Raw genomic sequence first — 20,000 nt, 5'->3', positions numbered from 1 at the left:
CAACCTGGAAGGTTTTGCAAAGACTGATGATACTGAGAAATCCACTTTTCTTTAGATATTTACTAGTCGATTCCCTGAATCGACGTAAGATGAGCTAGAACTTTTTAAGAATCGTAAAAATATTTTCCAACACCAGACTGTCCCAATGAAACATCTCTCTGTATTCGGGACATGTCTGGAAACCAACTGGAAGGCGTTTTTAAGAACGTCTGACAAAAGCTTCCTCGGGTGTTGTGAGGAGACTTCTCCGAGTGGGCAGTCTCAAGCACGCTGAACCAAGATTACGGGGAAAAGCAAAGGAGTTCTCTCTTTCACTCTCTAAAAAATATATATGTCTGTTCGCGCAGACTAGAGAAACAAGCCCAAAATTTGGCGTTTTCCACCAGGTGTCCTGACTCCTGAATTAATCCCTTGAAACTACTCCGTCAGGATGTGCCTGGTGACTGCATGGAAGATTCAAAAGAAGTTTTTCAAAAAACGAGGAAACTACTTCATGTACAGCCGGAGAAAGGAGAGTTTTATCACGTATCATATTTCTTTTTTTTATTGTCATTATCATCATCATTATTGTTATGTATATATTCTAGGCTACTGTGAGTAAGATTCTTTACTTTAATTGAAAGATTTATCATAAACAAACATGTACTGGAAAGCAATTTTCCTTTGCTATGACTGTCATAACTCTATTCTATTCTCCATGGCAATCTCTTGTATATCAAAAGAATTAACAATATCTCTAATGGAGCAGCTGGTCCATGGCTCAGTGAGCAAGGAGGTGAGCTTGGAACCGTTGTTCTAGGTTCGAGTCCTGAACATATGAGAATATCTCTAATGACAATATTGACCATTTCGTATAAATAATTAAGTAAAATACTTACATAAGAGCACTGCAGTACACGTGGATGAACCACAAACAGGAACAACAAGAAACCATCATTGAGTAACTGTTTAGTGAGCGTTGAAGCAATCGATTATTTTAAGAGAATATTAGATAACCTTGTGGATAGGGATGACAGGTAGTAAGGAACATGGGACTGCCTAGTGTTGGCCTTATGGTCTCTTGCAGTCTCTTCTATTCTTACATTTTCATGTTCATATGTCTTTATCTCTTATCTCTTACTCAGATTGTGCTCTTCGTGTGCGTTGGAGTCGCCCTCTCAAGACCTCAGATCAGCGACCCGAATCACATTCCCATCATCAGATACGACCGAAATGGTCCAGGAGTTGATCCCAGTTACTCCTTCAGGTAAACCATAAGTTCACGAATACTAAACCTAAACGCTGTGCAAGCGTAGCAGATGTGTTAAGTTAGGGTGTAGATGTTTAAGCACACACATGTCCATGTTTGCTTGCTTGTTTAAAGCGCAAAGATTCATACGTGTATATAGTACACACTTGCTAGCATTAAAACACGTACACACACACATACACACACACACACACACACACACACACACACACACACACACACACACACACACACATACACACACACACAGAAGTGGAAACATTTACCACATTTTGCAAAAATGTGAATCCCTTTGGTCTCGTGCAAAAATCATATTTTATATATATGCTGTTGTGGCACATTTGTAAAATGAGACTTATTAACCCACTGTAGGAGAATGAGACAAGAGAGGCAGAAGATCTGTATATTTCGACCACTATCTGTGGTCCTCTTCAGCAGATTGAATCTGCTGAAGAGGACTACAGACAGTGGTCGAAATATACAGATCTTCTATCCCTCTTATCTCATTCTCCGACAGTGGGTTAATAAGTCTCATTGTATACATGCTATTATTTCATTAGCTTCAATAGATATTGAAACACTGATATTTGTAATCTTAGGCATCTTTCCACCAAACCAAACCTTACCTTATTTAACCTGACCTAATTCAATGTAAACTAAGCTAAGGCAAGGCGAACCGGATACCTTAATTTCGTGTAATTGATTCAAGTCTAAACCAGTTCTTTAGGTCTTGTCATAGTTTAAACTAATACTAATGAAACCTATATTAATCTAGTCTAACTTTTTTTGTTATTTTCATTCGTTTATTTGTTTATTCGTTGTTATTCAATTCTTTATTTATTTATTTGATTATTTATTTTTGCAGTTACGAAACGGGCAATGGAATCACACACGAAGAACAAGGACAGCCTATTGAGCCGGAGTCCTTTGTAGTCCAGGGATCATACAGGTAACCAGATGGTCGCCGACCAGTTGCAGGTAGTCTTTGGAAGTCGCTGGTAGTCGGTAATAAGATAGATAAATAGATAGATCGATAGATAGATATATTACAACGCACACTGATTAGTCCCCAGTACATAGATTTTCATCTTATCAACCACATTAACTTTTTCCATTTCAATTCCTTGCATAAGTTTTGTGTCGCCGACCGATCGCTTGATTTTGGGTCGAAGGTGGTGGGGAACAGGTCGTAAGCTTGGTGTGACTGGGGCTTAAAGAAAACGGTTGAGTGATGTCTCTCTCTGAGGAATGTATTTGATGTTTGATTTTTATCATTTCTATCATTGTATAGACACGGTAAAGGAAACATGGACTGGAGGTGAAGCTTTTATTCCTGACGTTTCGTCTATCGACTTTCTCGAAACGTCAGGAATAAAAGCTTCACCTCCAGTCCATGTTTCCTTTACCGTGTCTATACAACTTGTTCACATGGATTTTCATTTCTATCGCTGTTTCTCCTTCAGCTATACAGCTCCTGACGGCTCCGTGATCACAGTCAACTACATCGCTGACGATAATGGATTCCGTCCTCAGACGAGCAAGAGCTTAGGTAAGTTTATTACGTTGCGCTGTCAAAAAGCTTCCACGGCACTAGGGGTAAAAACATGTGCTGAAACTTCAGGAGAACATAGGGTACGGATGGCCTTCCTGAATTAACTCAATGAAATAGTGACTACGATTATCCATATGCCCCGGGAGTTGATGATGGAGGGTACTGGACTAATTCCAAGCTGCCGCTTTTGTACATCCTTCGTGGCGCGCTTGGTAGCGTCTATGCCTTGTGCCTCATACCGTGCGGTCTAGGGCTTCAGTCCCGTAGGCAGAGCTATTTAATCACACTTTTCTAACAAATTCATATATATATATATGTATATATATATATATATATATATATATATGTATATATATATATATATATATATATATATGCATATATATACATATATATACATTATATACATATATATATATACATATATATATATATATATATATATATATATACTAAACTTTTCATCAACTAAACCTCTTCAGTCTTATGGAGAATTACATGGATCTTGTAAAGGAAAATATTTAGATATAACATATACCATAGAGTTAGACTCCGTGATATTGCTCAACGATGCCCTTGTTAACTTTGGGGTACGCACGGTAACATTAGAAAATAAATAGAAATAAAAACACTTAAACTTAAAAAATCGTTTTCACGACAATGAATGAAACTAGAGCCCTAGGTTTTCATGTACAGAGTGCGGGGTGAACTAATAGAGGTGTTTAAGTGGACCAAAGGCTTTAACAAGGGTGACGCAAACAAGGTCATCATATTAAGACAACCGGGCAGGGATCGCAGTAATGGATTTAAATTGGGCAAATTTATATTTAAGAAGGAAATTGGCAGAATTGGTTTACTAATAGAGTGGTCAACGAATAGAACAGACTTAGTAACCATGTAGTGAGCGCTGAAACTATCTGTTGTTTTAAGAAACGGTTAGACAACTTTATGGATGGGGATGAGCGGTGGTATTGGACATGGAACTGCCTAGTGTAGGCCTCATGGTCTCTTGCAGTCTCCTCATTCTTATGTTCTTATGTTCTTATATTCTTATGTTCTTATGTTCTTATGTTCTTATGTTCTTCTGTTCTTCTGTTCTTCTGTTCTTATGTTCTTATGTTCTTATGTTCTTATGTTCTTATGTTCTTATGTTCTTATGTTCTTATGTTCTTATATTCTTATGTTCTTATGTTCTTCTGTTCTTCTGTTCTTCTGTTCCTATGTTCTTATGTTCTTATGTTTTATGTTCATATGTTATGTTCTTATGTTCTCATGTTCTTATGTTCTTCACCACAGGTTAAAGGCCTCTTCTGAGTAAGGATCTGTGGTCTCGTCTTCTTCCGGAAGTTGAGACGCCTTCTTTGGCTAAAAGGCGAACCCGGAAACATTAATACTTCAAGACGTTCTTCGATGCTTTGACGTTTCCGTGCTCCTGACCCAAGATTTCCCTAAAACTCGCGCCGTTCCAAGAAAAGCTTATCTTGAAGCTTTGCATTGTTGACTCTAGGGCCGCTATTCCAGAACGTTTGGTCAGAACCTTCGGGTCTTTTGAGGATAACCCTGGACCCTATGCAGTCAAAGAAGCTCATCCTATGACACTCTTACTCTGGTCACGCTTCACGAGGGAAAATGACGAAGTGGGTGGATATGACGTCATTCGATGACGTCACCAAATGTCGCCACCAAATGACGTCATACCGAGAGAAAAATTGTAAACACGCCTTCATCTCCCTCTGTGCTGAATCTATGGGACCCTAGGCCCTTTAGACGACCTTAGGGCATCCGACGAACGTTCTGGAGTAGGACTCTTGGTTGGAAAGTATTAATTCGCTCTCTCAAGGGCCTCAGACTCTTAAGTGACGCTACCTGAATAAAATATTTGTAGTCCTGCTTTTCCCGGACTCCAAGCGCCGGTCGCTGACTTTTTATTTTATTTTTTCTTCTTTTTTTTCATTTCTATTCCTCTGCTGTTTAAGCCGATTTAAGAATAAAAACACAAGTACATCTGAGCAAATTATTTTTTTCCTTAATCGTCTAATGTCTCGCATTGTGGAGTTATTCCTAATACTTGCAGCATAAGTACATACTTTATCATAGGATGACTTTCTTCAAGTCAACTGGTTTAAAATTATTTCGATTAACCTCTTCAATCCTATGGCACGCTTTATATATAGTATTCTGGCTAATATAAATTACTTTTGTTCAGTTCAGAACTATCTCTCTCTCTGTCTCTGTCTCTGTCTCTCTGTCTCTCTCTCTCTCTCTCTCTATATATATATATATATATATATATATATATATATATATATATATACATACATATATGTACATATATATTTTCTTTCTTTCTCCATCCATCTATCTATCTATCTCTCTACCTATTTATATGTCTATTTATCTATCTATCTATCTATCTAACTAGCTAGCTAGCTAGCTAACTATTTGTCTATCTATCTATTTATTTCTCTATCTATCTATCTATCTATCTATCTATCTCTATCTATCTATCTATATATATATATATATATATATATATATATATATATATATATATATGTATATATATATATATCCATCTATCTACCTATCTCACTACTTTACTACTATATCTTCAACTATATCTATATCTATCTATCTATCTACCTATCTATCTATCTATCTATCTATCTATCTATATATCTATCTATATAAATATATATATATATATATATATATATACATATATACATATATATATATATATATATCTATTTCTATTTCTATCTCTACCTATATCGCTATATCAATCTCTATCTCTATATCTATATTTATATCTACATCTCTCTCTATATCTCTCTATCTCTATCTCTATCTCTATCTCTATCTCTATCTCTATCTCTATCTTTATCTCTATCTCTCTATCTCTATCTCTATCTCTATCTCTCGTTCTCTCCCTCTCCCTTTCTCTGTACCTCTGCCTCCTCTTTTAACCTTTGACCCGACGTCATGGGTTAAATACTGAGTGAGCCAAGGTGGACTTTGCGGGAGCGGTCCCTGATGATCGCAACCGCAAAGTGAGGAGGCCACTAACGATTGCGGTCTAGAATGATAAATTTCACCTAAGCTGGTGTGATTCTTTTTCTTTCTATGTAGGCTAACAGTAGACACCTTTGTGCCCCATTAAAGGGCCATGGGATGGTTAATGAATACGTTTTTGGACAGGTGTGGGGAGAGTGGATGGGGAGTGTATTGCCTTGGCTTTCGCCCTTTATAAGGATATATATGTATATAAATATGTATGTGTATGTATAAGTATTTAGGATCACATTAAGGAAGAAGTGGGCGAATGGGCACAGAGGTAGATTATTGGATAAGAGGAGGTAAGTCTGGGGAGAACTCAAGTGTTATGAGATATATACATTTGTGAATGAACGCAAAGATGCGTTTATACGAAGGAGTGACTGTGCCCTGATATGTGTTCAGTAGACTTGGAGTATAAAGGGGACAAAAAATTGAGATAAAGTGTTTAAGAAGTACGATGGAAGTTACGGGGATGAAATGTGTGGGAAATGAGGAAGTATGGCAGAGAGCACGGATAAAACTCAGTTGGTTGATGGGGATCATCAATAATCACTGGGATGTTTTGGGGTTATACACAAAGGAAAAACTAACAACAGTAGGCCTACTGGTCCTAACGAGGCTGTTTGTGTTAACTATACTAAGCTACAATAAAAAAACATGGCAACTAGGCAATAGAAAATGAACTAACACTACTGCTACCACTATCCTATCCAATTACAATTAGATGCCGGGCTGTTAGATATTTTATTGCAAAGGATAATATTTCATTTTGGGATTAGAGTCCAAATATCTATCTAAGCGATTTTTTAATGTTGTCATTGTGTTACTTTCAACGATGGTGGAAGGTAACGAATTCCACACATTAACAATCCGGTTAAAGAAGAAGTGCTTATTTTCAATCGAATGAATATCAGGAACATCCCTGCTATTGGTACCTTGTAACCCGTTACCACCTACCACATGGTCCGTTGCCTTACAATCACACTCATCTATGGAAAATACTTCGGGGGTGAACTTCGAGAAAAAAAAATGGGTATTGGCGTCCCAGTTCGATGTTGTATAACGAAATCGCTCCGGCAACTCCTGCAAGACGCCGATGCCCATTGTTGTTCTTTTGGATCCATTAGCGACGTTGCAAGAGCTCCTGCATCTTGGGTGACTGACCGTGTCATCTCGCCCTGGCTTATGCCCTGTAAAGGACACAACATCTACGGTCGACATTAACCGACGGAGGACCTTACAGTAGAAGGAATGGGCGAAGAAAGACTCAGAATTGATTGGAATTGATTATTGAGGACGGTGTGGCTGAAGCAACCTTGAGAGGAAGACCGAAAAGGGAGTTGATGGTTGGGTTGAAAGGAGCATTGGGTGCAAGAGGAATGTCTGTTGAGCAAGGAATGGAGGTGGCAAAAAAATAGGTGGGAGTAGAGAGTGGTTACGAATGAAGGGGCTATTGACGCTGCCCCGAAGAGATTTCTTGATTGTTCCGTCAGTTCTCGAGTAGATGCGTGGGGAGGGTCGCCACGTAAAGAATCCGAGGGGGTAAACCAGTCTCGGTCGATGGGTCCTGCTATAGAGGTCCTGTATTATTTCTACATTGACTCTGACCCAAGCAGTGGGCAGGAGTCAGGGATGGCCCTCCATCCGCGAAGAGCTAAGAGAGAAAAGGCAGAAAATGTATAGGTTAATTGAAAAGGCCAAACCCCTTGATAATAGAGAAAGTGCCTTTTGATAAACAGTACGGTAAGTATGTGCGCGTTTGTGGAGTGCGCGTGTGTATGTGTCTGCATCCATGCGTGTGTGTACGCGCTGGCATGTGTGTGTGTGTGTGTGTGTGTGTGTGTGTGTGTGTGTGTGTGTGTGTGTGTGTGTGTGTGTGTGTGTGTGTGTGTGTGTGTGTGTGTGTGTGTGTGTGTGTGTGTGTGTGTGTGTGTGTGTGTGTGTGTGTGTGTGTGTGTGTGTGTGTGTGTGTGTGTGTGTGTTTCGTGTGTGTGTGTGTGTGTGTGTGTGTGTGTGTGTGTGTGTGTGTGTGTGTGTGTGTGTGTGTGTGTGTGTGTGTGTGTGTGTGTGTGTGTGTGTGTGTGTGTGTGTGCGCTTGTGTGTGTGTGTGACTATAAGCTAATTTCTCAAACAGCTAAACATACGGAAGATACTTTGATAGCAGCAGACTCCACCTACAAGTTTTTGCGCGATAATCTAGTGGGGTCACCGCTTTCTTTTGCATACCTATCTCGTCACTTCCCTTCTCCCGCCTTCCCTTCTCCTTCTCCTCCTCTCCCCCTGTCCCTCCGTCTGTACAAAGCGGGCAATCCACCTCTTCCACTAGTCTACGGTCACAAGCCGTGTCTAACTATAAGAAATAACTGAAAACTTAGAAAAACCAACCCTATGATGAAGCCATACAAACATCAGAATTGTAAGCAACATTACTCTATCCAATGTAGTTAATTCTCTGACGAAATAATTCCCTTTGAATATTTCAGTGACAAAAACCAACAGCTTCGGGAAGAACTTTTTTTTTTATTAAACATAATAAAGTTATATCGATTAAATCGGTTGAGAGATGATTCCTTTCAAATGCCGAGTACTGGATAGCGTCGGCCATATTGTAATCCCTGTGGTACTCCACTAGGAAGGGCGTGGTCACAAGCAACGTACCCTGTAAGCTGTGCACATGCGCGCGCGCACATGTTTTACAACAAGCGCGCATAAAGAAAAAAATGTGCGTACACAAGGTTTTCGAATTATATTCAAATCCATTCAATAAAAAAGTTCCACCTAAACATCAACTTACAAATTCTCTAAAAAAATGGTAACTTACCAACCGTCAAACCAATAAGTGCGTTTTCTTCTTCTTCTTCTTCTTCTTCTTCTTCTTCTTCTTCTTCTTCTTCTTCTTCTTCTTCTTCTTCTTCTTCTTCTTCTTCTTCTTCTTCTTCTTCCTCTTCTTCTTCTTCTTCTTCCTCTTCTTCTTCTTCTTATTCCTCTTCTTCTTCTTCTTCTTCCTCTTCTTCTTATTCCTCCTCTTCTTCTTCTTCCTCTTTTTCCTCTTCTTCTTCTTCTTCTTCTTCTTCTTCTTCTTCTTCTTCTTCTTCTTCTTCTTCTTCTTTTTCCTCATCTTCTTCTTCTTCTTCTTCTTCTTCTTCCTTTTCTTCTTCCTTTTCTTTTTCTTCTTTTTTTCTTCTTCCTTTCCTCTTTCTTCTTCTTCTTCTTCTTCTTCTTCTTCTTCCTCTCTTCTTCTTCCTCTTCTTCTTCTTCTTCTTCTTCCTCTTCTTCTTCTTCTTCCTCTTCTTCTTCTTCTTCTTCCTCTTCTTCTTCTTCTTCTTCTTCTTCTTTTCTTCGAACTCTAACGCTTCCATTACAAACGAAATGACTTTGCCACCATGGGTGCGAGCGCACATACTTTCCAGAGTAGGCAAAGTTTGCGCACAAGCTAATTTCTGTACACACTCACAGCAAAATAATTAGAGGGAACATTGGTCACAAGTATTCACTGAGCAATCATAACTGTTCCTGAGTTGTCTAGGATCGCCTCAAGTAAATCTTACTTAAGAATGAGTCTTTTTGTGCATTTGATTCTGATTCCCTTTGGGAGATTTTGATTAGATGGGACAAGGACATGGAACAAAGATGAAGTTTCAGTCACCAAGAGGCGCTGAGTGGCTGCGGCCGAAGCCGTCCCTTTTGCCCTATGTACATGCAATTTGGAGACTGTTGGGGGTCAGGTAACAGTCACTGCTGGGAATGGGAGAGGAGTGCGGGATTCGAACCCACCACTAAGGAAATGCGAGACCAACACGCCTTTGTTTACGTCACCAGCGTACTACCATATTTATCTTAGGCTTTCTTCCAGTCGAAGAGAAACGTCTAGCATTAGCTAGAATCAAATACAGAAAGCGTGCCACTGTGGTTCAGGAGGTCCTGGTTCCATGAGTGTTTTTGGCGTTGACGGGGGAAGAAAAAAAAAGTGAAATTAAATTCGGTGTACCCAAATTGCACCGAGGCTTAATTCGTTCCAGGTGGAGTTCCTCTCATACAACTTTTTTTTTTTTTAACCACCAGAAAGTTCTGTTTAGCTGAGAGAGGTCCGCAGGTCTCTGTGTGGGCTTATGGTTGTTGTTGTTTTTTTTTTTGGGGGGGGGTGACAGCAGACGGTTTGTATCGCTTGAAGGGCGGGGTCTTCCAAGTGAAAGGATTCAAAATAATTCCCCTTCTCATTCGTGACCTGCTCGTAGCCTTCCCTCCTTCCTTCCTTCCTTCCTTCCTTCCTTCCTTCCTTTCTTCTTTCCTTCCTTCCTTCCTTTCTTCTTTCCTTCCTTCCTTACTTACCCCCTTCCGACCTTCTTTTCTTCCTTCCTTCCTTTCTTCTTTCCTTCCTTCCTTCCTTCCTTCCTTTCTTCTTTCCTTCCTTCCTTCCTTCCTTTCTTCTTTCCTTCCTTCCTTCCTTCCTTCCTTACTTACCTCCTTTCGTCATTCTTTTCTTCCTTCCTTCCTTCCTTCTGCCCTTCCTTCCTTCTTTTCTTCTTTCCTTCCTTCCTTACTTACCTCCTTCCATCCTTCCGTCCTTCCTTTCTTTCTTCCTTCCTTCCTTCCTTTCATCCTTCCATCCTTCCTTTCTTCCTTCCGTCCTTCCTTCTTTCTTTCCTTCCTTCCTTCCTTATTTATTTCCTTCCTTCTTTCCTTCCTTCCTTCATTACTTACTTACTTGTTTTCTTCCTTCCTTTCTTCCTTCCTTCCTTCCTTCCTCCTTCCTTCCTTCCTTCCTTCCTTCCTTCATCCTTCCATCCTTCTTTCCTTCCTCCATTCCTTCCTTCCTTCCTTCCTTCCTTCTTTCCTTCCTACCTTCCATCCTTCCATCCTTCCATCCTTCCATCCTTCCATCCTTCCATCCTTCCATCCTTCCATCCTTCCATCCTTCTTTCCTTTCTCCCTCCCTTCCTTCCTTCCTTCCGTCCTTCCTTTTTTCTTTCATTCTTGAAACATCCAAAAATGTTTGCTCTATTCAAAATCTCTATATGAAACAGTATCACATAAATTCTCCTACTTTCACCCGTTTCCCCCTCCTAAGTCACGTTGTGACCTCGCCAAACTTCCCTCCTTCCTCTTCCGTCCCTCCCATTCTCCCTTGTCCATGCCTCCCTTTTTCCTTCCCATTCCTTTCCCTCATTGCATTCTCTTCCCGTTTTCTTTGAAGGAATACAAAGCGCACTAGGTCTCATACTCAAGATCTGAGAGAAAGGACTCAGAGGCGGTTTTCAGAAGACGTTGTGTAAGAGGCAAATCCTCGAAGTGGACTTCGTGCCGCTCAGCGAACTGGGCACTTCGTCTACAGTACCTCATAGCCCGGGTTGGGTGTCTGGCAGCTCGATTCTTCCGTTCGACGTCGTAGACTCACTGAGACAAGTTTTTGCTTCTAATGAGGAGATTTTTAATTTCGCTTCGGACCGAGAACCCACCACTCATGTCGTGGGAGATTTGTGATCCCGACATTCTCGCCCGAAGTGTTTTTGAAAGTCAGGCGGACGGAGGAGGGACAAGACGTATATTAAAAAAAGAGAAAGATAGACAGGGAGTAGACAAGCAAATAAGCAGGTGCGTCTACGCGCGCACACACACACACACACACACACACACACACACACACACACACACACACACACAGAAGAGACCTGAAAAACACCTTTCCCCAAAGAGTGATGGATATATGGAACATACTAGACGTAACACTAGTGTGTGCAAAAACAATACAAGAATTAGAGAGTATATTAGATATGGTGAGATGCAGAGACGGGACACCACGAGCGTAGCTCTCCTTCCCGTAAGATACAACTAGGTAAACACACACACACACACACACACACACACACACACACACACACACACACACACACACACACACACACACACACACACACACACACACACACACACACACACACATACACACACACACACACACACACACACACACACACACACACACACACACACACACAAAGAGGTCTTTTCAGGATCACAATGTAAAGCGGGTGAGCAGAGGAAATGGGACGTTTTTCTATGAAGAACAAAATTGATTGTGAATAGAATGAATAGAATGTACCAAACCACAACGAAAGAGATAATTCTGCGATAACAAGACCTTTTTTTCAGCAGAATGAAACAAATATAATGAAATACATTCCTTGAAAACGGCAAAGGAAACATGGACTGAGAGCGAAACGTTTATTCCTGACGATTTGTAAAGATCGGAGGACGAAACGTTAGAAGCAAACGCTCCAATCCCACCCCACGTTTCCTTTACCGTGTTTAAGTAAATTGTTCACGTGGATATCAATTTTCATAATGAAATACAAATCTCAAGGAGAACATACACCATCCTGCGTTGGTGTTTCCTATGGTTCATCAAAACGTTATCAATTTACTACTGGAAGCCACAACATGCAGACCGACGGAAACAGAATGGCGAGAGGTGCTTTGACTTCTGAACATCTACAGGATTTGATGTTTGACCTACGATCTCAGACAACGGAGAAAGACGCAGAGTTCGGGGCGATCTAATAGAGGTGTTTAATTGGATCAAAGGATTTAACAAGGGTGGTGCATGGGTGGTGCCCCTTATAGAAGACTTTGGTTGGAATTCAGTAAACCATACCCATGGTTCACCTTGCTGGAGGCATGATTCGAACTCCCATCATCTCAACCACCACCACAAGTAGCGACGCTCTAATCCGATCGGTCCTGGAATCATTCCAGATCACTATATTCAGTTTAGGGAAGTTCTTCTTGTACTTAAAATGTTAGATATGTACTAATAAACAACCAGAGTTGGGCGCGTTCCTCGGTGCGTTCCTAGGTGCGTTCCTCTGTGCGTTCGCTTTAGTTTGGCTGAGGTTAGCACTCCCAAACTATTAAAGCGATATAGTTGCCGGTATAGTTTTTGGCCTACTTTCTGGATGTTGCCTACCAAATTTTTCTTTGGTATAGTATGTGGCCTACCGGACTTTTGTTCCGGTATGAACCTGTCTCTTAAGCTTTAATAGCTTGGGAGCGCTAACCACGGCCAAACTAAAGCAAAACGCACCGAGGAACGCATGGAGGAACGCACATAGGAACGCGCCCAGCTCTACTAATAAACCTGATGTCTAAGTACACTGACTTTCCGTTATGGGACGTGACTTAGTTAAGTGGTTTATGACCACTTAACTGAGTTCATCTCCGTAACCGTGGTTTAAATACTATATATCAATTTCAGTGCGTACCTAAAGTCCCAGTCACACCAAGCTTGCGACCTGTTTCCGACCACCTTCGACCGAAAATCAAGCGATCGGTCGGCGACACAAAACCAATGCAAAGAACTGAAATGGAGAAAAGTTAATGTGGTTTGATAAGATGAAAATCTATGTACTGGGGACTATTCAGTGTGCGTTGTAATATAGCTATCTATGTATCTATCGATCTATCTATTTATCTATCTTATTACCGACTACCAGCGACTTCCAAAGACTACCTGAAACTGACCGGCGATCAGGTGGTCGCCGGTGGTCGGAAACAGGTCGTAAGCTTGATGTAACTGGGCCCTAACGTATCCACTATTTCTCTAAAAGGTGAACGTCTAAAGTGATGTTAATTATATGAAGACAAACACGTCCAAGGAATCTTTGGAGCTGGGGAAGGTTCAAGTCCCGCAAATTATTATGAATATAAAGTCTTTGGTCATCATACCACAGACCTGTGTGTGTGTATGTGCGTATGTATGTGTGTGTGTGTGTGTGTGTGTGTGTGTGTGTGTGTGTGTGTGTGTGTGTGTGTGTGTGTGTGTGTGTGTGTGTGTGTGTGTGTGTGTGTGTGTGTGTGTGTGTGTGTGTGTGTGTGTGTGTGTATTTGCGTGTCCGCATGACCATGTATACATATGTGCAGGGTGAGAGTGACTATCGAGGAGACATAATCCCCATTTTGACCCTAGCCTCACAGATAAAGCCCTCCTTTTACTAAATCGATTTGTATGGGGTTAAAAAACGATAGCAGTTGGGACTAAGATGTATCGGAGGGGCTAGGAGTAGACCTCTTGGATGGATGTGGTGGTGTTTGGATAGTGATTAAGGGCGTGGTCTTTGGTGGTGGTTGTGGTGAAGGGGACCCATTGCCGAGTTTGTATCTGCCTAATGATAATAATAGTAATAATAATAATAATAATAATAATAATAATAATAATAATAATGATGATGATGATGATGATGATGATGATGATGATGATGATGATGATGATGATGATGATGATGATGATGATGATGATGATGATGATGATGATGATGATGATGATGATGATGATGATGATGATGATGATGATGATGATGATGATGATGATCAAATAAAATAAAATAAAATAAAGTAAATTCTAGGGTACATCACTATAGCGAACTCGTTGTTTTTCTTCTACAAAACAACAAATCGCATTAAAAAGCAAAAGTTAATTATTTCCTTCCGACAGCACTAAAGATATAGTCACAAGAGGCAATGTGCAACATGACAGTCGCCACTACTTATAGAGGCAACTTTACTCGCCGCTACTTGCAGCGGCCACTCGACTACCCGTCCATCTAGCATTCTAGTAGTTCCATGTCTTTTGTTCAGAGCGCAGAGATGTCAAGTGTGAGACGCAAGTTTTAAACCGATTAATCTAGGTATCATAAGCTGAAATACGACAAGAACTGTTGAATGAATTTGAAATTAGAATATAAGTATAAACCCAGCGGCCTGTAGGCTTTATGTAAACAAAAAAAGGGGAGGAGCCGAATTTGAATGAATGCGATTAAGATAATATCAAAACCCTCTTTGATTTTCAGCCTCGCAAATTAATTATTATAAAGTCTAAAACTTCTGGTGCTTGCCAAAATTGAGGACGATCCCCTTCCAGATATGATGTCTCTCCGGAATATGTTTTTTTTTTTTTTTTTTTTTTTTTTTTTTTTTTTTTTTTTTTTTTTTTTTTTTTTTGAAACCAAACAAGTTCCGATCCCACTTTTCATAGATTCCTTCATTTTGTTCGCTTCGTCATTATATGCATCCTTCAAGTTCTTTATCATATTCCTCAGAGTTTCTTCATCAGGAATCTCAACCTTTAAAACTGTGCTCCCTCTCACTTCTCCTCATGTAGTTTCCATTTCTTGTATCCCACGAACCTTTATATTTTCTATCACTCCGTTGGATCTTGAACCTCGTGTAGATTCTGGTCCGCCAACAGTAACCCTCTCCATACCCTTCGGTCCTGTGCTGCTTTCATCCAGGTTATCTTATTTATTCCTCTTCTGTCCATCTCCGCATCCACTCCATCCATCCATCTCATTCGAGGTCTCCCTCTGGGTCTTCTTCCAGGCATTCTAGCCATCATAACTCGTTTTGGAATTCTATGGTCCTCCATACGCGCCACATGCCCAGCCCATCTCAATTTTGTTCTACCTATAACATCTGTTATTTTCTCTTGTTTAGTTATTTCTCTCAGCTCATTATTGTGTCGCCCTCTCCACCTATTCTCATTTTCGTCAAATCATATTTTCTATAGATATCCAAAAATCTAATGATTTCATTCCCTGACCAGTTCAGAATTTGTTTGTCATGTTTCATCGCATTTCTCTTCATCTAGTTTCCATTGCTTGTATCCCACGAACCTTTATATTTTCTATAGATATCCAAAAATATAATATTTCATCCCCTGACCAGTTCAGAACTTGATTGTCTGTCATGTTCCATACGTGGTTAAATAAACTCAATAGCTGAGTCTATGGTGGTCACTGCGTTACTGCCTCGCCAGAAATGAAATGTTATTCGAACGGTTGTTGAAAGATTGTCACATACTAGATTGCACACTTTCAACAAACCTGCCCTACCATTTTCTTTATGATATTTCAAATATATATTCACACAGATCATACATAAAGAATGCTGTCTATATAGTTTTAGGTATTTTGTTTATATTTGAGACAAAATAGTACTTTTTCTTTCAAAGTTTGTCAAAAGTTTGTTTAAAGTTTATATTGCATACTTAGCATCACATAGCAAGAGAAAATTTTAATCAAAATTAATTTATTTTGTTACTGTATTCGATTTTACATTGATAAATGTCCAATATTCCAGTTATTAAACAAACATACTTTTCACACACCTTCAACAAACATTTACTAAAAGTACACAAATATTGATTTCTGCGTGACTGCTTGGCCACATGAAGCGACTATGGACCTACAAGTAGCCGCGACTAGGTCACGTGATCATGAAGTCGCGCAAACAAAATTGAACATGTTTAACTTTAGTAGCGGCGAGCAACGTCACCTCGAGTAAATGCGGCTGAATTGAAATGAATAAATACTACATAAATAAATAAACACACAACAAAATAACGAATTAATAAATGAATATCGTCACCCAAGATTTCGACCGGGTGACAATTCTTCACTGTGGGCTATCCTAGGGTGACAATTCTTCATGTGGGCCATCTTGGGTTTACGATTCTTCGGTTGTATAAGTTGATGACAATAAACATAATCCTTATTCAACCTAACCTAACCTAACTTAACCTGACCTAACCTAAACTGAACTAACCTAACCTAACCTAATCTAACCTAATCTTTATTCCACTTTTGATAATCGGCGTAATAGGGTGACAATTCTTCAGGTGGGATCTCATAGGGGTGACGATTCTTCATGTGGGCGTTCTGGGGTGACAATTCTTCATGTGACCCCAATAAACACATAAATATTGTACGTGGGTGAATAAAATTGGCTGGCGTCATCCAAAACAAAGAGATGCATAAGTCATAAGCAGGAGTGAAAGGGATAAATAAAAAAAATGAAAAAAACGGACCAAACGCGCAGCATACTTGGCAACCATATCAACACGTCTTCACGTTCGAATCTGACCGCTATGCTGTCCCTTTCATGCTTAACCAAACGCCAGGTGACTTACTTCAACTCAATCAGAGGATTAACCCAACCCAATGAACCCGTTAATCACGATGATATTTTGTTTAGATCAAAACCAAGCCGTTTCGTTCGGTTTAGGAGATGTCACCTCTGCGCTAGGAATGAGATGCAGTCGTTTTACATTTACTTTTATCCACCTCCTGCCCTCACCCCCCACCCTTCCTTCGACCCTTAGCTTGCCACTCCCTTCCCTCTCCCTCAGCCTCTAAGGGAAAGTTTTCTCCAGTCGTACATCCGTATCTACAGAATGATAGACAAACAATGCCCAATCAAATCTATTAGTTCTTTTCATACAAGAACGTTCAATGAAATTGTTTGTCTCACAGTGGAATGAATTCTGCATTGCATGTGGCCGTGGTGAAGGATTTTGTCGGGATTGTGACGATAAAGGGATGTTGCATTACATTGTGACGTAATAGTACATAAGAATATAAGAATGAAGGAGACTGCAAGAGACCATAAAGCCTACACTAGATAGTTCCATGTCTATTACCACCTGTCATCCCCAACCATAAAGTTGTCTAACCGTTTTTTATATGTGACGTTGGAGTGACGTTACAGTGACATTTCTGTGATATTGCCGTTACGTTACCTTTACATTAAAGTGACGTAATAGTACATAAGAATATAAGAATGAAGGAGACTGCAAGAGACCATAAAGCCTACACTAGATAGTTCCATGTCTATTACCACCTGTCATCCCCAACCATAAAGTTGTCTAACCGTTTCTTATATGTGACGTTGGAGTGACGTTACAGTGACATTTCTGTGATATTACCGTTACGTTACCTTTACATTAAAGTGACGTTACATTTAAGCTACACTGACGTTACATATACGTTACAGTGACGTTACAATGATGTTACAGTGACATTACAATGACGTTACAGTGACGTTATAGCAACGTTACAGTGGCGTTATAGTGACGTTGCTGCCACGTTACAGTGGCGTTACTGTGACGTTAGTGGCGTTACCTTGACGTTCCGGAGATGTTACACCGACGTTACAGTGGCGTTACAATGATGTTACAGTGACGTTACAGTAGTGTTACGGTGACGTCTCTTAAGTTGAGCAAAAACGCCCAGAAATTGCCACAATAAGATTCACGAGGTTCATTTTGTTCTTCTTTTTTTTTCGTGATTATAAAACCACTCGGTCATTTTCTGAAATATATGTATATATGTATGTATATATATATATATATATATATATATATATATATATATATATATAATCTTCACTCAGTCGATGTGAATATGTATTGTCATGGCCTTGACTATCGAAGAGGTCCCAAGGAGATGAATGAAACAGCTTGGTTAGAATCAGAAATAAACATGCCATTCTGCATTTCAGAAATAATCAAAGTAGATTTTAACCTGAGCTGGGCGCGTTCCTCGGAGCGTTCCTAAATGCGTTCCTCGGTGCGTTCCGCTTTAGTTTGGCCGCGGTTAGCGCTCCCAAACTATTAAAGCTTAAGAGAGGGGTTCATACCGAAATAAAAGTCCGGTAGGCCACATACTATACCAAAGAACAATTTCGTAGGCCACGTCCAAAAGGTAGGCCACGTACTATACCGGCACCTATATTGCTTTAATAGTTTGGGAGCGCGAACTGTGGACAAACGAAAGCAAAACGCACCGCGGAACGCACCGAGGAACGCATCTAGGGACGCACCGAGGAAAACATCTAGGAACGCACCTAGGAACGCACCAAGGAACGCGCCCAGGTCTGACACTTTACCCTTTCACGGTTTGAGTCCTTGTCTCGACCAGCAGTCAAAACGAAACAACGATTCCTCTTTTTTTCAGTGAAGGGTTCCTTTCTCCATACCTCTGTTCTTTGTGGGTCATTGTCATACCCGGGAGGTTGTGGCCATCCTCGTTGCTTCATTCCTCCTCCTCCTCCTCCTCCTCCTCCTCCTCCTCCTCCTCCTCCTCCTCCTCCTCCTCCTCCTCCTTGTAAACGTAATCACCCCGATTACAGTCAGACCTTGCAAGTGTTCGACATCCTCACCTGAATAGAATTGCCTGATAATTACCCAGAGAAAATGTATTTGATATTTCATCTGTTTGGAATGATTAAGAACGTAAGAACATAAGAACAGAGGAGAGTTCAAGAGACCATGAGGCCTACGCTAGGCAGTTCCATGTCCCTTCCCACCTGCCATACCTATTCATAAAATCCACTAGTCTTCTCTTAAAGCAACCAATAATTTCAGCGCTCACTTCATGGTTACTAAGTCTATTTCATTCGTTAACCACTAAGTTGATGGGCAAGCCTAGTCATTTGTGTAAATATCTAATTGTCCAGTCTGGTTAGAAGCCTGGTATATCTTTTTTGGTAAATTTCAAAGATTTTTTATTCAGTTGCATGAGGAGGAAAATTCTGACAAAAACGGTGTCTTGATCGTTTCTTTAGGACTGTTTCTTAGATGAAAAATCTTTAGTTCTTTGATACAATTCTTGTTAAACCGTATAGCCACTGACGTTCTCGTGATCTGTGTAGTTGACCGCTCCAAATTGCGGAAGGATTTTTTTTCTTTTCTCATGATTCAACGTGGAACAGAAGTTTCCAATATTCATCTCTTGGACCAATACCTGTAGATAATTCGAACGTCAACAGCTATCCAATTTAAGCCCCAGTCACACCAAGTATACCACCTGTTCCTGACCACCTTGGACTGTGGCATTTTTGCTTTTCTCGTTGTAGTGAGCACTGAAACTATCGGTTGTTTTAAAAAACGATTAGACAACTTTATGGATGGGAATGACAGGTGGTGATGGATACGGAGCTGCCTAGTGTAGGCCTTATGGTCTCTTGCAGTCTCCTTTATTCTTATGTTCTTATGTTAGCGCCAGGTGGCTATTTCTAATTCATCTTCATGACGGAAGAGGACAGGGGAAATTAATTCCAATTGCATTGTCTTGAATTCTTTTTCATAAACAGAGAAACAGCCCAAATCAGTTTGGTCGCCAGTGGTCGGAAACAGGTCGTAAACTTGGTATGATTAGGCTCTTAACAATAAATTGTTAGTATCAATAAACTGTTAATCAACAAACATATGTATTGTTTGGGCACTTGAGAGCTTGTTATAGAAGCTTTGAATTCCGTATCACTTTTTTTCCAAATACCAAAAGGAAAGACTGAAGTTCGTCATAGACA

The 20,000-nt window shown here is 40.2% G+C and overlaps 2 protein-coding genes across 2 annotated transcripts in view; both read left to right on the top strand.

Moving 5' to 3' along the window:
* LOC143034196 (endocuticle structural glycoprotein SgAbd-8-like) overlaps positions 1-4,793 on the top strand; it is a 5,619-nt gene extending 826 nt beyond the window's left edge. Inside the window, exons 2-5 of the mRNA XM_076200142.1 lie at positions 1,125-1,246; positions 2,115-2,198; positions 2,713-2,798; positions 4,098-4,793. Of these exons, the coding sequence (XP_076056257.1) occupies positions 1,125-1,246; positions 2,115-2,198; positions 2,713-2,798; positions 4,098-4,102 (297 nt within the window). The 3' untranslated portion in view covers positions 4,103-4,793. The remainder of the gene's footprint in view (positions 1-1,124; positions 1,247-2,114; positions 2,199-2,712; positions 2,799-4,097) is intronic.
* A 2,628-nt stretch (positions 4,794-7,421) lies between these two features.
* The window catches only part of LOC143034256 (cuticle protein CP14.6-like), a 20,282-nt gene continuing 7,703 nt past the window's right edge, over positions 7,422-20,000 (top strand). Inside the window, exon 1 of the mRNA XM_076200191.1 lies at positions 7,422-7,538. Within this exon, the coding sequence (XP_076056306.1) occupies positions 7,422-7,538 (117 nt within the window). The remainder of the gene's footprint in view (positions 7,539-20,000) is intronic.

Source organism: Oratosquilla oratoria, chromosome 17 (assembly GCF_046742065.1).
Source record: "Oratosquilla oratoria isolate Oo_2021 chromosome 17, ASM4674206v1, whole genome shotgun sequence".
In the NCBI taxonomy this organism is placed as follows: domain Eukaryota; kingdom Metazoa; phylum Arthropoda; class Malacostraca; order Stomatopoda; family Squillidae; genus Oratosquilla; species Oratosquilla oratoria.
This window is presented reverse-complemented; position numbering and strand designations above follow the sequence as displayed.